Genomic DNA, 17,417 nt, shown 5'->3' with positions numbered 1-17,417 from the left:
TGACACCATCATTACAGGTCCTTATTACTCTGAGTGTGGCTGTGAAGCACAGTCTATGGTTTAGGGATAGAATATTTGCCTCGCATGCACATGGCCCTGGGTTCAATCCACAGCACCACCACTACCAAAAAAAAAACCAAGCAGTCAAAATATGGTCTGTGGGAAAATGGCCTTAGTACCATCACAAAGCATCCAAGAAACCAACTGAAAGGAGAATCAGTTTAACTAGACCCCCAGGTGATTCTCATATGCAAAGTTTGAGAAGTGTTGTGGTAATCAATGTCTAAGCAGATCATCTTTCAAGAACCTGGTCTCACTAGGTGTTGTGGTACATGCCTGTAATCCCAGCACTCAGAAGGCTGAGGCAGGAGGATCTCCATGAGTTCAACGCCATCCTAGGCTGCATAGTGAGCTCAAGGTTAGTCTGAACTACATGGCAAGACCCTGTCTTAAAAAACAAAATAAAACAAATTAAAAAACCTGGTTTCACCAAACCTCAATTTCTTATCTCCAAAGAACTTCCTACTTACACTTTTTTTCTTTCTCATTGAGTTTATTGGTACTTTTTAGGTATACAGTACAGTTACATTCATCACTGGGATCTTGTACCTTTACATGACAGGTCTTGGTTCTCATGTTTTCCCCATACATCTGCCCTCCTTTCACACCCTCCACCCTTCACTATTTATAAAAATTTGTTTGCATTTCTTGATTTTCTCATATTATTTCTTTTCCCTTACTTCCTTTCCCCTACCCTTCCCACTTCCCCTACACCTTTAGCCCTTTTCTTCCTATTTTACATTGTCAATTATACCATTAGGATCTTATTTACAATTATAGTTTTTCACACCACAAAAACTATTCAGTATTTACACACGTGTGACTTATTTATTTCACTTAAGAGTATGATCTCAATATGCATGCATTTTCCTACAAATGACTCTAATTTCTCATTCTTTATGGCTGAGTAGTATTCCATTTTATAGAAAAATCATATCTTCTTCATCCAGTCTCCAACTGATGGGCAAATGGGCTGTTTCTAAGTTTTAGCTACTACAAACTGTGCCACTATAAACATGGGTGAGCATATATCACAGAATTAAAAGAATCTACTTACACTGTTGCTTCTCCCATTTAACACAAATTCAGGGACGGAAGTATGTAACTCTCATCTTTGCAGTGCTCTTGCCTTTGGTCTTTAACACAGCCAGTGACTCTACTTTCTCCCTCTTACTAATCAGACTCCTGCTAGACAGCCACTCTTACTGATCAGGCTTATATGCCATGATAGGTCACTTCTTTAAATCAAATATCCTACTTATTTCTATTATCTTACTGTGGCATCTGCCAAGCAAATGACTAGCTCTACCTGCTTGCCCCTCCCCTACATTCCAAATGATAAGCACTGCTGGAATAAACAAGACCCGGCTCTAGAAAGTAGTCACAATCTGTACTTGGATCTGCAGCACTGCCTAGCAATCTTATTACAACCCCTTCTCCCAGAGATTAAACTTTCTCCATTGTCCTCAGATCTCTGATTTTCCCTATTTCCAGTTCCTTCTCAGCAGTATTATTTCATTTCCTACTTCATGGAGGAAACAGAAAGAAAAGCAAAGGCATTTGCCAGGAATTTCTGACTTCCCCTACTAGACTTCTACCCATACCCATTCAATTCAATGGACTCAGCATTCTCATATCAGTGCTCTGGACATTTCCTCTTGTCTTTCTTGGTAATTTTGTGTTGATTATGCCTTCTTTCATCTTCATTTTCTACCTCTCCTTCTCTGTTTACCAGCACTTAAACACTATCAAGTCTCTTTGATCGTAGAATTACTCACTTTCAATCCCATGAATTCTTCTACTTACCATTCATATTTCCACCTACCTTGTACAGCTAATCTTCTTAAACTGATTGTTTACACAATTCATTACTTCTATTTTTCACTTCTCAAGCACTTAAATCTTTTTCAGACTTCTTCCCATTACTCACAGAAACTGCTCTTGCTAAAATAGCACACTTAAATTTGGAAACAACCCAAATGCCCATCAACTGGAGACAGGATAGAGAAGATGTGGTTTTTCTATAAAATGGTATTACTCGGCCACAAAGGATGAAAAACTGTAGCTCAGGGATGCTGCCCGCCTGCCTTGAAAGTGCAAGGACCAGTGTTCAATCCTTGGTGTCACAATAAATAAATAAATAAATAAATAAATAAATAAAAATAAAGCATGAAAAATCAGAGACATTTATAGCTAAATGGACGCACATTGAGGCTATACTCAAGTGAAATAAACAGGACATGAGTAAATATTGAATAGTTTCTCTGGTGTGAATAAAAAGTGTAAATAAGGTTCAAATGGTATAACCGATAGTGTGAAATAGGAAGAAAATAGCTAAAGGGGAAGTCGGAAGGGGAGGGGAAAGGAAATAAGGGAAAAGAAAAAGTGGAAACAAAGTCTTTGTAAATAGGGAAGGGTGAAGGGGGTGAAGGGAGGATAAGGGTATGGGGAAAAATAAGAAATAAGACACATCATGTAAAGGTACAAGATCCCAATGATAAATGTAACTGTACTGTTCGCTTTAAATGTAGCAATAAACGGGGAACAACAACAACAAAAAAAGTGGTCAAAGAGAATAAGGGTGAGGGGAAAGAGAGGGAAGGAGAAATAAGTAGAACAAAGATATGCCATGTACAGGAACCTAACGATCTCAAATAATGTAAGCATTATGTGCCACAACATGAGCTGAGATTAATGAGATGAAGAATGAAACTAAGAATGAAAATCGAGGTAGAGGACTTGAGGGGGAAGGGGGAAGAAAAGGGATTTTTAAGAGACAAGTTGTATTATGTACATATAACCCTTCTTAGGACAACTGTAAAACTCATGTACTGCTAAATTGTACTAATAAAACTGTTTTAAAAAAAGTTTTAACAATAAAATAAAACAGCACACTTCTTAACTAAACTTACACTTTTTTTTCTAGTCCATCCAGTGTCTCAAGATAGAAGTCTGCTTCCTTCTTTAGCCTAACCCCAACATTCGGTCACTAAGTCCTTTATTGGTACCCCAAGTACTCCATAAGCACATATTATCACAACTACACAGTCAGGTCACAATTATCTTTTCGCTGGGTTTCCTGTGCACAATAATTATTTACTAACATCAAATATAAAGGGAGTGTTCACATTCTTCAATTACATTACACATTTTCCATTTGTAGCATTGTGTCCAAATTAAGCTATTGTTTGTGTGTCTACTATCTACCCTTGGGTCTATAAAATCCTCTGTACTTATTCTGTTTTGTTTGTTTGTTTGTTTTTTGAGACAGGGTCTCACTGTGTAGTTGAGGCTGACTTGGAACTCAGGCTGGTCTCGAACTCAGTGATCCTCCTGCCTCAGCCTCCCAAGTGCTGGGATTACAGGCATGTGCCACCATGCCCAGCTTGTACTTTTCTATGTAATATGCCCTTCTATTTTTGGTGGATGGGGGAAGGTACGCAGCCATTTGTCTCTCTCCTATAGAGGATTTTTTTTAACAATCTGGATTTTATTGATTTCATCCCTGATTTTGCATTTAACCTGTTTCTCTATTCCTTGTATTTCCTTTGAATTGGCAGTTAGAGCCAAAGGCTTGATCACATTCACATTTACTTTTGAGGGGTACTGGGGGAAAGGACCAAGTCCATCTCAGAGGGAGTAGTATATAATTCCATCAAGGGATATATAATATTTGGTTTCTTTCCAGTTAAGATATTATAAACCAGGAATGATTACTTGTTAATTAATAAATTCATTAGTTCATTTAGAGTTCCTTACATTCATCTTTTGCCTCTTTTTGACAGTATCCCACATATTACTGTCAGCATGGTCCTTATAAAATGCTAATTACACCAGATCACTGCCTCTTTCAAACTTTTTAATGCACTTTTTCTTCAGCTTAAAGTAGAGCTTCTACCAGTTTCCAAAGCCCTCCATATCTGTCTTCTTTCAGTTTTCACCTTACTTCATGCCTAACAACCCCTGCTATAACTTCAGGTCCCTTAAAGTCCTTTTCTTTATACATACTCAGATTACTCTTCTGGTATAGGCAAATGCACAGCTAGATTTAACTAATTCCTATTCATCTATTAAATATAACTTCCTCAGGCAAAGGTCTTGGCCTTATCAACTAATTTAAATCATCTTACCAAATATTTCTACAATGTACTTCCTTTTTAAATATTCATCAGACTTCTAATTATCTCAATGACTTTCTTTCCCTGTTCATTGTAAATGAGGATGGAGAGCACCACTGTCTTACTCACTCCTTGCTATACCTCGATGCTTAGCACTGTTCATGATAATATATGTATTTAATAATCAGTTCTTGCATTTAACTGAAATTGAAACCATGTTTCTGCCAGAATGGTAATGTTCCTTTGAAAACTTAACTAAAATTTTTCCCCTAAGAAAGAACCAAAAAGCAGGAAATGTCTTTAAGCTCAAATTCTTACTTTTATGAAGCAGAAGGGGTTTAATAAGATCTGCCTGTGCTTGAGTTATAGGTGCAGGTGGTCCTTTTCCTCCAATATGATTGTTCACAACAGGGTTCTGCTGTCTGCCTCGTAGTAATGGAGACATACACCGACGTCTTTTGGGAATCCCTTGCATATTTGGTTCTCCAGGTCGCTTATGTTTATTTTGAGGTCCAGCCACAAATTCATCTGCTTCATCTATCATCATTCCCTATAAAAAGAACACAATTTTCTTGAATTTACATTCAATTTTAAATGTTTATCGTTTAAACTGATGAATAACTGTATTTATAGAATACAATGTGAAAATTTGCTCCATTTGGACACTTTAGAAACACTTAAGCTAATCAAAATACTATCACTTCACTATTTTTTGATAATATTCCACACATTACCGTCAGCATGGTCATTATAAAATGCTATCTAGATCAGATCACCTCTTCTTTCAAACTTTTTAATGAATTTGTCCTTTAGCTTAAAGTAGAGATTCTTTCTACAATAGGTTCCAAAGCCCTCCATATTTGCTTTCTTTCAGTTCTCACTGTACTTCATGCCTAATAACCCTTGCTCTTGTAACAATTAAGGCAATAAAACAATAAAAATCTGCTCTTTTAGCATTTTGAAATACGTTAATAAACTATTACTATTGCCACCATGTAGTACACACTAAAACTTATTCTTTCAAGTCTGAGACTTGGTACCCTCTGATCAGTGTCTTTTCCTAATCCCCAACCCTACAGCTTCTTGTAACCACCTTTCTACAGTGGTTCCTTGGTTCACAAACTTGATCTTTGCACAGTTCTAGTCGCAAACTGAGTTGGTTGAGATCTGAATCAAATTCAATGGTTAGGTTCATTGTTGACCTTATGGGGAAATTTGATTTGGTTTGCGTCCAGTTCAGTTTGAACCAAGTGAGCCAAGTAACTTGAACACAGTGAACCAGAGGTTCCACTGTACTTTCTATAAAAAAATATAATTTTTTCAGATTTACAATTTTGAAATAGTATAACCAATCCCAATTCTACTTACAACTGCAGTAAATACCCTGGTTCACAAACACTTCTGTCTGCAAACAATTTGGTTCTCAAACAAAAGCATTGGACAAAATTTGGCTTCTATTCACAAACCACATCAGGTGACAAACACAACCACAACCATCTTCCCTATACAAATACAAAAGTAGCCCACATTCCTCAAAATTGTAAAAGAAATTAAGTTTGTGAACCAAGGTACCACTGTTCTTCTGTATATTCTAAGGATGTTGACATTGCTTCATCAGGAAAACAGCTTCAGCTTATTTTGGCTAAATTAAGAACTATTAAATTGACAATGCCTACCACAAGCAAATTATGTAAGAGAACATTTCAAAATTACCTTTTTATCCAGCTTAAAGGGGTTACCAAATGTATGTAGCCTTCGAGGCTGATCAGGATCAAGTTCTCTTAGTGGTGAAGGAACCTGCTTGAGGTACTCCTGGTAATTCCCCATCTGTGCTATAGGAACACTGTGCACTTGATCTTCTCAGAAAAAAAACAAAACAAAACATGAGTTAACCTTTTGAAATTATACACCCACCAAGTTATCAAATATGAGTGCAACCTAATGTTATTCTAAACAGTCTTTACTACATATTATAAGTTAGTTTAGATGGTGCAATTATAAATATCATGACAAAGTCTGAGATTTTTTTAAAGTAAAACTTAAAATAATGATTTTACTTCCTAAACAAAAATATTGCAGTTAATCTAACTGTATCAAATAAGTAGTATATGTAACTTTGCCATAAAAAGGTATCGCTTCTACTCTATTCTAAATAGAAAAAATTTAATCATAGTAGAATTTGTAGAAAATAGTATGGTAGAAAAGTTACACAGATACAAAACTAGAATTAGCATGCTTAAATCACAGATAGCAAGGTGTTAGATTGGTATCTGACTTGATTTGGAGCAGCTGCCACCAATACAGTGCCACAGATACAATAAGAAAACATCAGAACAAGCCATATAATGGCCACCTAAAGTTTATCAGATCCTATTGTATCACAAGAAAAATGTTTATGTATGAGTGTCTGTCTATGTGTATGAATATATGAGAAAACCTAAAAAGAAAATTAATTTCTTAACAAAAGTTGCTATTTCTGGGGAACAGAATTTGGGGCAACAGTGATGGTACAAAGGAAAGGAGAAAAACAAGGATGATTCACTTTTACCTCATTTGCTTGAATTTACAATGACAATACTTATAATTTTACATTAGTGTACTATGCTTTTTCAAACTATGAAAGAAAAAATTCCAAATAGTAAAACCATAATCTAACCTTCATCCTGTCCTTTAAGAAATTTGCGGGTGCTCTTCAAAAGATTCGATCTCATTCTTGTTAAATGATCCAAAAGATTCCGTCTTGGTATGTCATAAGCATTTCTAAATGTCTGAGGCTTCAAATCCTTTTGGTAAACATTCATGGGAAGAACATAATTTATTTCAAACAGAAATAAAAGAGACTAAAATCTCTAGCCTGTAGCAGAGATTTGGAAATAAGACATATTAACTAGTTAAGGAAAAAAAAAGACATATTATGACCCAAATATACTGTTTTAGGTCCAAAAGATAGAAATTAGGTGTTGGTCTTAACCAAATATGGTAATCTCAAATTCATACCTAACTTTATTATATAGTTCTGGACCAGCAAATTCACCTAAGTTAAAAACTAATTTCTAAACTGTAAAATGTGAAGGGTTTAAATAACTAATGAGTTGGGTGTGGTAGCATATGCCTATATACCAAGCTTCTGGGGTAGCTGAGGCAGGAGGATCACTGTGAGTTTGAGGCCAACATGGATTATGTAATGAGTTCAAGGCCAGCTTGAACTACATAGTGAGACCCTGCCTCAAAAACAAAACAAAAAAATAGTTCTGATGTATACTTTACATATCATAAAAATCACAAATTATTATATAGTTTGTTGAGTGTTAGTAAATGTATAGTTGTGAAACTATCACCAAAACTCAGTTTTAGAATACTTTCACTATTCCAGAAAGCTCCTGGTACCCATTTATAGTTAATCCCTACCCTATTTCTAACCCCAAGCAACAATTGATCAGCGTTTTATTTTTTTTTTCCAGCTTTAATTGAGTTTATTGGTACATTTTAGGGATAGAGTACAGTTACATTCATTGTTGGGATCTTGTACCTCTACATGACAAGTCTTGGTTCTCATTTTTTCCCCTTACCCCTGCCCTCCCTTCACCCCCTTCTCTCCTTCCCATCTACAAACACTTTATTTCCATCTTTTCGTTATCTCACATTTTTTTCTTTTCCCTTATTACCCTTCCCCTACCCATCCCACCTTCCCTGCACCTTTAGCTCCTTTCTTCCCATTTCTAAATGTCAGTAATCTTATTAGGATCTTATGTATTATTGAAGATTATTCACACCAGGGAAACTATTCAGTATTTACACATGTGATCAGCCTTTTAGATATAGTGGATCCTTGAGTTATGACTGGCATGACATACGAAGAACCAGAATTTTAGTTTTAATTTACAAAGTCTTGAGTTACAACCCAAATGCCAGTTGCTTGTACTTCCAGATGGTCTCAGATACAGATTTAACCCTTAAAGAGTTCTGGAAGGAACATTACAACATCCTTTTCTGTGTGGGGTTGAGAAATCCTGGGCCAATGTCTCAAAGGACACTGAGATCTGCTGGTATACAGGACAGAAATTTTTGAAGCTTGTGTAGAGAAGCCCAAATCTTCAACTGGCTAACTTGGTTACACAATCAGCCCTAGTGAATGAACTGAGTTCATAAGTCAAGGTTCCACTGTATTGCATTTTATAAAATGAATCTTGTAATACCTAATTTTTGCATCTGGCTTCTTTCACTTAGCATGACATTCGAGACTCAACCCTATTGTTCATGTATTAGTTTGTTCTTATTTATTCCAGAATAGTATTTCATCTTATGGATATAGTACAATTTTTTAAATCTATTACCAATTGAATACTGTTTTTGGCTATTTTATGTTATGCTGCTATGAGCATTTATACTAAGTCTTGAGTAGAGACCTACAAACAGAATTGCTGATTATATATCAAACATATATGTTTAGCTTCACAAGAAATTATTTCCTACCTGTAACATTTAATCATTCTATTTGTTCTACATCTTCACCAACAGTTCATACTTTTCAGTCTTCTACAGTTTAGCCACTCTAACACATTTGATATATCTCATTATGGTCTTAATTTGCATTTCCCTAATGACTAATGAGGCTGTCCATGTCTTTAATATGCTCATTTGCATTTGCACATGTTCTTTGGTGAAGTGTCTATTCATCTCTTCACTATCAAGTGTGAAATATTTATTCTGAAGCAACTCTTTTGATCCACTTTTCTCTGGACCATAGCTTGCCTTTTTTTATTTTGTTTTAAATTTCTTTTGAAGGGCAAAATATTTCTATATAATGAAGGTCACTTTACCTATTTTTTTTGGTTTGTGCTTATTTTATAAATCTTCCATAGACCAACATCATCTAGATTTTCTCCTGGGTCTGTGAATTCTTTTCTAGAAGTTTATGGTTTAATTCTTATAATCAAGACTATGATCACTTTAAATAATGCGAGGCAATGAGTTCATTATTTTGTACATGGATCAATTGTTTCAGCACCCTCTGTTTAATTACCAGTGGGCAAGTATTTAGCTTAGTGGTGCCATCACCTGCCTCGCAAGCACAAATCCTGACTGTGATTCCCCTATACCAAAAAAAACAAAACAAAAGCAAACAAACAAACAAACTTTACCAGTAACTATATGCCTGAGCACCTTCCTCTAGACTCTTTTTTAATGAGAAGACAGGATTATTACCGAAGAAAGGCTTTTACATTTCATCATGTATAAAAATCAACTCAAAGTAGATAAAAGACCCAAATATTAGACTGGAAACTCTAAAACTGCTAGAAGAGAGCCCAGGGAAAATACATTGGAATACTGGTTAAGACAAAGATTTTTTTTGGATAGGACCTGCAAATCATAGCCAACAATAGGAAAAGAAGATAAATGAGATTATATGAAAATAAGGGAGTTCTGAACAGCACAGGAAACAATCAAGAGTGAACTGATAATCTACAGAGACACAAAATATTTGCAAACTATTCGTCAGAGGTATTTATATTCAGAATCTACAAGAAAGTCAACAGCAAATAGGTCAACAGCAAATAAGCGATCTGATTTTAAAAACAAATGATATCAGATGTATTTCTCAAAAGAAATAAAATTAGTCAACAAACATACAAAAAATCCTCAACATCACTAGTTGTAAGGAAAATGTAAATCAAAAGCATAGAAGGGCTGGGCATGTAGCTCAGCAAGAGTGCCTGCCTGGCAAGCACAAGGCCCTGAGTTCGATTCCCAGTACAATCAATCAATGTAAAAGCACAATGAGACATGCCATCTCATGTCCCGTTAGAATAACCACCATCAAAGAGACAAAATATAACATTCTGTTGCAGATGTGGAGAAATAAAAAATATCATACACTCTTAAATAAAGTTCAAATGGTATAATTGACAATGTGAAATAGGAAGAAAAGGGCTAAAGGAGTAGGGGAAGTGGGAAGGGTAGGGGAAAGGAAAGAAGGAAAAGAATAAGAGAAAAGGAAAAAATGGAAACAAAGTTTTTGTAAATAGGGAAGGATGGAGGGGGTGAAGAGAAGGCAGGGATATGGGGAAAAAATAAGAAGCAAGATACATCATGTAAAGGTACAAGATTCCCAGTGATAATGTAACTGTACTGTATACCTAAAAAGTACCAATAAACTTAATGAAAAAAAAATTGTTTTTAAATGAATACATGGAAAAAAACATTTCATACACTCTTGATTGGGAATACAAACCCACTATGGAAAAATATGGAGATTTCTCAAAAATTCCTAAATAGAACCTCCATATAATCCAATTATATCATTGAAAATATATGCAAAGGAAATAAAATTAGAAGAAATATCTGCTTATTGTAGCATTATTCACAACAGTAAAGATATGGAATCAAACCAATTGTTCAATGAAAGATAATGTGGTATATACAATGGAATAATATTCATTTATAAGAAGAATAAAATGCTGTCATCTTTGACAACTTTTGGATGAACCTAAAGGGCATTACAGTATATTCAATAAAATAACCCAAGGAAGCAGAGAGACAAATACCAAACATTATCATTCACATGTGGATGCTAATAAAGTTGACCTCACAGAAGTAGAGTAGAATAGAGGTCACAACAGGCTGGGAAGGTTAGAGGACAGGGGCGCTAGAGGATAAATAGTGATACAAAAAGGTAGATCAACAGGAGAAATAAAGCATACTGTAGTCTCAGTGTATGGTGGTCACAATCCAGTAGATGACTATAGCATATCCTACTGTGATAACCAAATTTCCCAAATATTTCCAAATGTCTAGATTCTTTCTTGTTCTACCTGTCTGTACAGTTATCCTTATGCCAACACCACACTGTGGTTATACTATAGCTTTACAGTGAGTCAAATGATATGTCCTCCAAACTGATTCTTTTCCAAAATTTCTTAGCTACTTCAGAACTTTTACATTTCCATATATAAATTTTAGAATCAGCATGCTTATTTATACAAAAATGCTGCTGGGACAAACATAATAATAATTCATAAAGCCTTTTAGGGACATTAGTGTAAGTACCACAATACACTGAATGCTTCCATCAGCTATATAACTTTAGGCAAATTCCAAGCCTATTTTCTCATTATAAAGTGACTCAGTTCACTTTTTAATAAATCTACTCACTTATTCAAACACCATATGCAATTTTAATTTTAATCCTAAAGTTTGGTGCTTCAATGTGTTTATTATTATTCTACCAGACAATAAATGTACTTTTCAAATTGTGGATGAATCAAATGTCAGTTAACATAAGATCTGATTTATTTAACAATAACACAAAATACAGTATAACATAGCTAAAGAAGTGTGGAATTGACTCTTACCTTATTTAGCAAAGCAACTTGGAACCCAGTGTATTCCTTCATATTAAGATCTAGAAGTCTGTGAGGAATATCCTCTGAAATTCCCTGGAGTAGTTGTTGAAAATCTTTCCTATATGCCATTGATAAGCCATGTGATCGGCTTCTAACCTTAATGCCAGTTTCCTGTACTACTTTTTTGCCTACAGATCCTATGACTCGATCAGATTCTATTTTGGCCTAAAAATAAATAAGAGTTGCTTTGTTATAATCTAAGTTGAAAAATTATAAAGTAAATAGTTATCGTCTACTATCAATTACTTTTATGGCAAGAAATTGAAACCTTAAGTATAGTTTTTGTTGAGTACTATATAGTTTTAAAAAATAGTATCATTTTAAATCATTACAACACTAAACTTTTGGAGCAAGACAAACAAATGCAACTTCATTTTATTTGTTAATATCCATTACATTTAAACCATGAAGTATAAATGCTTCATAAGTGAAATTGTATATTTCCAATTCAAAGATGATTCAAAATAAGAAAAAAAAGCACTCATCAATATTTACTTGAAGATAAATAACAGTTATTAACACAAAACCAAACAGTCAGACATGGCAAATAATAGTATAACTTTTCACTGGAAAGTAAACAGCAATATTTTGATTCTAAACTGCATTTTGATTAGCAGTAAAGATAAAGCTATCACACATACTGAAAAAAACTACATACTGCTAGGCAAGTATACTACTTGTTCATGTGTTTTATGGCCAAAATAACAAAATTTAGTGTTTCTACAAAAATATTAAAAAGAAACCTTTCTGAAAGAAAAATCTTCAAGTTTTAAAACAAATCAAAAGAATAATTTTTTCCTAAGAATAACAACTTTCTAATACAAATTTACCAAAGGAAAACACAAGTAATGATCATATACAGGAAGTCAAGGACATCAATGAAGCCATTTTCATAAATTAGTAATAAAAAATTTTAAATTAACATAGGATACTTGACTTAAGAAAACTGTATTCATATATACTATATATGGTTTTTAAATGTAACATGTTAATATAATGGAACAGCACTGGAACCATCAAGTACTAGCTTTGAGCCTATTAGTTATCTTAGCTAAATTATTCAAACACTTAAAAGGCCCACTTCTATTTTCAGACATTACCTGTTGACTCAATTTTTTGAGGTATGAAATGACACTATAACTGAGTCCATACTCCATACTATCTGCTATTAAGTTAGGTGCACCCATCATTCTAACAGCTTTCTTCAAGGGCTGTAGAAGAAAAGGAAAGGAGCATTCAATATTAAGCTTGTTAAAATTGTACAGCTCTGTGTACAGTTTGGTTTAAAACTTTAAAAAAAATTTCCTGTTCTTTTCCTCAAAAAAGGAAGTAATATAACCATATCTGTGTTTCAGTAAAATGTTTATCAGTGTTATGAAAGCAGTCTGATTACCATTAAAAGAGTGAGAAGCCATTAAATTCCCAAAGCTCAGAAAGTGAAGTCCTGTACCGTTTACTGCTCATTACTATTAGGAGATACCTGTTTAGAAGACAGACAGGAGCCAGACTGTACAGAAACAGTTGATGAAACTAAGATGTAAGTGAAAAAGACACTCAAGGAAAGAACAAACTTTCTACTTTGGATAAATGGCTGAATTGTGGATCGATTCTCACTAGCTATGTGATCCTGGACCAGTTATAAAACTTCTCTATTCTTAGTTTCTCACATGTAAAATAGAGATAATAAAAGTACCTATCCTTATATGATTGTCCTAGAGTTAACATAAATCAATATATGTGAGCCATTTATAAAAGCATCTGGCACACAGTAAGCATTCAATGGATGTTAATCATTAAAAAAACAACCTATTATTTAAAATGGATATGGTATGGTGAAAAAGCTTTCAATTTTAAAAACAGAATGAGAACCATTTTGTGCAATTTAAAAAAAAAAAATCTGTAGTAGAAGCCTCTAGTAAATGTGAACGGGACATAGAAAAACATAACCAGTAGTGCATTAGAAAGTGTATAAGCACTAGTATCAACATGGAATTGGATCCTAGACCTGATTTAATAACCACACAGCTTTGGCTAAGTACTAGGGGTTGCTATGAAAACTAAACGAGTCCATAAATGTACTAGTTCCTATTCAAGGTGTTTCTCCTGTCTGCTAGATTTCCAACAGCTCATCTCTTATCTTTTAAAATGCTATAATTTTCAAAGCTCAAAAAAATAATCTTTAGGCAGGCATAGTAGCACAAGCACATAACCCCAGCATCCTTACTGGTTGAGACAGAAGGATCACAATTTCAAGCCCAGCCTGGTGACTTAGCAATTTACAGCCCAGAGGAAAGGAGTGAGAGAAGGGTGAAGAGAGGGATGGATCATTTAATTATATATTAGAGACCATTCAGAAAAATTAGCTGCAGTCAAGTGCTGTTAATATTCCAGCATCAAAAGCAGAAGAATAGGCCAAGAATATAGCTCGACAGTAGAGAACTTGCCTAGTATACACAAGACCCTAAGTCCCTCCCCCAGCACCTCCAAGAAAAAAGCAGAATACTTAAAAGTGGTTTTAATGTAGCTTCTGGAAACATATATTTATTCACCTAAAAACAATTCTGGAGATTTGGAAAATAATACAACAAAAACAATTTTTCACCTTAAAGAGAAATAATCCTAAAACTACAACTCAAAAAGGTAGTATAAGAATCAAGGTTAAAAGCCAGACTCAATTTCAGTACCTCATCTCCCCCATATAGTAGCTGTGTAGCCTTGGACAAATTACTTAACCTTTAGTGGCTTAGGTTCCGCATCTGTGAAATAGGAACAATCATATTTTCTTTCTCACAGAGTAACTGTAAGAATTAAATTATTTTAACATACTTCAGGAGCTTAGGAGAGTACCTGGCCTAGAGTAAGCAGTATATAAATATTCTCATGATCAGGGCCAGGGATTTAGCTCAGTGGTTCCACTGCCTGCCTGGCAAGCACAAGGACCTGAGTTTGATCCCCAGTACCAAAAACAAAACAAAACAAAAATTAATTAATTAATTAATATTCTCATGATTATTATCATTATTCTTTAAATCACTACTATTACTACTACATCTGTATCAGCCATTTGTATACTTAATTTTCATAGATTTAATCTATAACAGCAATAAATAAAAGTTGAAAATATCTATAATAAACTGAGCATAATATAACAAGCTCTATTTTTAACAATAGTCTTACCCCAAGATAGTAGGGAGGCATCGTCTTCAAATAACTTTCAAATGACTGTCTCCATTTCAATGTTGGTTTTGCTTTATGCACTTTAAATAAGTCATCTAGAAATGTATATCATGAACAAACCTATCATCATGCATTGTTTTCACATATAAAAATCAAATCAGTTTCCTCTTTGAAGTCTGCTTTGTTATTTGTGAGAAAATAACATCAGACATTAAGTTTTTAACAAAATTAAAAGCAGTACAATTTCTGGTTTTGCTATTTTGATTTATAATACTGTGCGAAATACTGAAAGGTGCAGTTTATGGCCTAAAAATTATATCTAATAATGAAATAAAATCAGAAAATACACAAAGAAAAATCAGAAAATACAAAAGGAAATTACATTTAATAGTGAAATAAAATCAGAAAATACACAAGAAAAAAAATCTACAGCCTGACTAGAACTAGACACAGGTTCAAAGAAAGGAAGAGCTACGCAGAAAATTTTCTATTAAAATGTACCTACTAATGTTTTGACTATATCATGATGACTATATCTGATGGCTTTCATGGAGGGAAAGTAGTTTTCTCTAATATTACTTCTCAAAAAATGACAGCCAGTTGATACCTAGAAACTAACTTTAAGCTGTCTTGCAATAATTTGGAACACATTGTTTTGTTAAAAATATTTGCCAAATGAAAGCTAAAGTTAGATAAATTCTTTTAAAATGCACTCAAATTTTGTGAATATAAATTTTCATACAAACAGAAACTACAAATTCTAAAAACATAAATCTAACCTGCAGAAAAATTAGAATATTTAATAATTTAAGTATAATACATTTATTAGTTTGTAGTAAGAGATATTTCAACAGTTTCAATTTATCACAAACATGAACAGGTTTTTACAAAAATTTATTTAAATAGGTTTAATATTTTAAAATATTAAGAACATTTTCATTAATTTTCAGAAGAAAAACTACAAAAGAATATTCTCAAAGTCTGTCCTTCAGAGAATTTTTATGAACATGACAAAAACAGCATACCTAAGAGAGGAAGGAGGACTGGATAATTGTAAGGCATCACAAATAGGTTGACACAGTTCAGTGCTGTACTGGCTTTCAAGTAACCAAAAGGATGACCAAGTTCACTATATTTTGCACTATTGCTCACATACACCTGGTTAAAAACAAATAGTTAAAATTTCATATTTAATAATCTTTAAAGAATATTATGCAAACTATTGAGTTTTGTTTTGTTTTTAAGAAGCATCTCATTCAATATTTCAAGAAGCAAGGCTAATTCAGAGTTGAACCTAGGACCTGGGCAGGTGTTTTACCTCTGAGTTACAACTCCAGCCCTCATTCAAATTTTTTTAATCAGTACATTTCAGCTCACCTGCCAACATGTTTGAGGAGATTTCCTTTCCAGGATAAATTGAGTCAATGGTGAAGGTTCCAATTCATATTTGTCAAAAGGCAGTTTGTCAATAACCATTGGTTCACAATCTGTACAGGAAAATTTCACTACAGGATGAGATGTACGAGGTGGCTAGAGGGAAAAGTTGTATTATTATTATTTATACAAAACACCAGAAACAAACTCACTCTAAATATCCTTCCCTATCAAAACTTCTTCAGTTCCATGGCTTTGCTAGAGTTTGCTTTACTAATGAAAGCATCAATAAGCTGAAGAAAAATACCTGAAAATATAATAAACTATAATCACAAGAAAAAGATAAACACTCCATTTAAACTCCATTTAAAATGAATTATATAAAATTAAAACTCTTTTATTAGATGTTAAATGCAAAAATTTTGGAATTGTGTTAATTTTTACATCCAACAAACAAGGGATATATAGAAACCAAGTCCTTATTTGTAGCTAAAGGTCACATTCATTTAAAGTCATGAGCAACTTGGTTTATGTGACAGCAAGGACAATGTCTGCCCATTAGACACATCTTATTTTTTAATTTCCATGCTTTATTCCCCGAACTATTTCCTCCTCTAACTAAAATCCTATCCACCCCTCTATGGCTCGAAACAATTTGCAACAGATCACAAGGGCAATAAGTAATGCCTATGACTCTGGTTTTGGATTTCTTTCCATTAAGATTTAACAAGTACCATATTTACTGCTCTGGATGTTAAATACAACTGAATGAATAACCAACAAGACAAGATAGCAAGTATGCCAATACAAATTTGGGTGGTAAGAGCTAAAAAGAGCTCCAAGAAGTTAATTACCAAAGAAATTAGAAGATTCTGTGTAAGGCCAGACTAAAACATTATAATGGGTCAAAATCAGAGAAAAGGAATAAACAGGATACCTCAATGAAACCTATAAAACCTTAATTTCATGTATTACAACTTCATTAAATTCCTATTAAGGACCCTTATTAATACATCTAAATTTACAAACATCATATAAACTCAAAATAAAATTATTCTGAGTACAAAAGGTTTCAAAGTGAATTCAGTTTATAAGTGACAGGTGCATGAAATTATTAAAAACTGCTTAATAATCTCTGAAATAGAGCTTATCTACTACGAATACTACATCAAAAGAATCACTGTCATATTCTCCCACAGAATATTCCTTGGTATTCTCACAAAAACAGTACACTAACAAAACTGTAAGTGTGTGTATATATATATGTAATATATATAATATACAT

At 33.7% G+C, this 17,417-nt stretch overlaps 1 protein-coding gene across 2 annotated transcripts in view; it reads right to left on the bottom strand.

Annotated features, from left to right (window-relative positions):
- Ints6 (integrator complex subunit 6) overlaps positions 1-17,417 on the bottom strand; it is an 80,504-nt gene that overhangs the window by 4,662 nt on the left and 58,425 nt on the right. For both annotated transcript variants that reach the window (XM_010636956.3, XM_010636955.3), the window contains 8 exons: positions 16,136-16,288; positions 15,784-15,916; positions 14,759-14,853; positions 12,682-12,792; positions 11,531-11,746; positions 6,835-6,961; positions 5,892-6,034; positions 4,497-4,728 (listed from right to left, as the gene is read on the bottom strand). In XM_010636956.3, coding sequence (XP_010635258.1) covers positions 4,497-4,728; positions 5,892-6,034; positions 6,835-6,961; positions 11,531-11,746; positions 12,682-12,792; positions 14,759-14,853; positions 15,784-15,916; positions 16,136-16,288 — 1,210 coding nt within the window. The remainder of the gene's footprint in view (positions 1-4,496; positions 4,729-5,891; positions 6,035-6,834; positions 6,962-11,530; positions 11,747-12,681; positions 12,793-14,758; positions 14,854-15,783; positions 15,917-16,135; positions 16,289-17,417) is intronic.

This window comes from Fukomys damarensis, unplaced genomic scaffold (assembly GCF_012274545.1).
Source record: "Fukomys damarensis isolate Sample0158 unplaced genomic scaffold, DMR_v1.0_HiC HiC_scaffold_38, whole genome shotgun sequence".
NCBI lineage: Eukaryota > Metazoa > Chordata > Mammalia > Rodentia > Bathyergidae > Fukomys > Fukomys damarensis.
The sequence above is the reverse complement of the archived record's forward strand: the minus strand, read 5'-3'. Positions and strand labels throughout refer to the sequence as shown.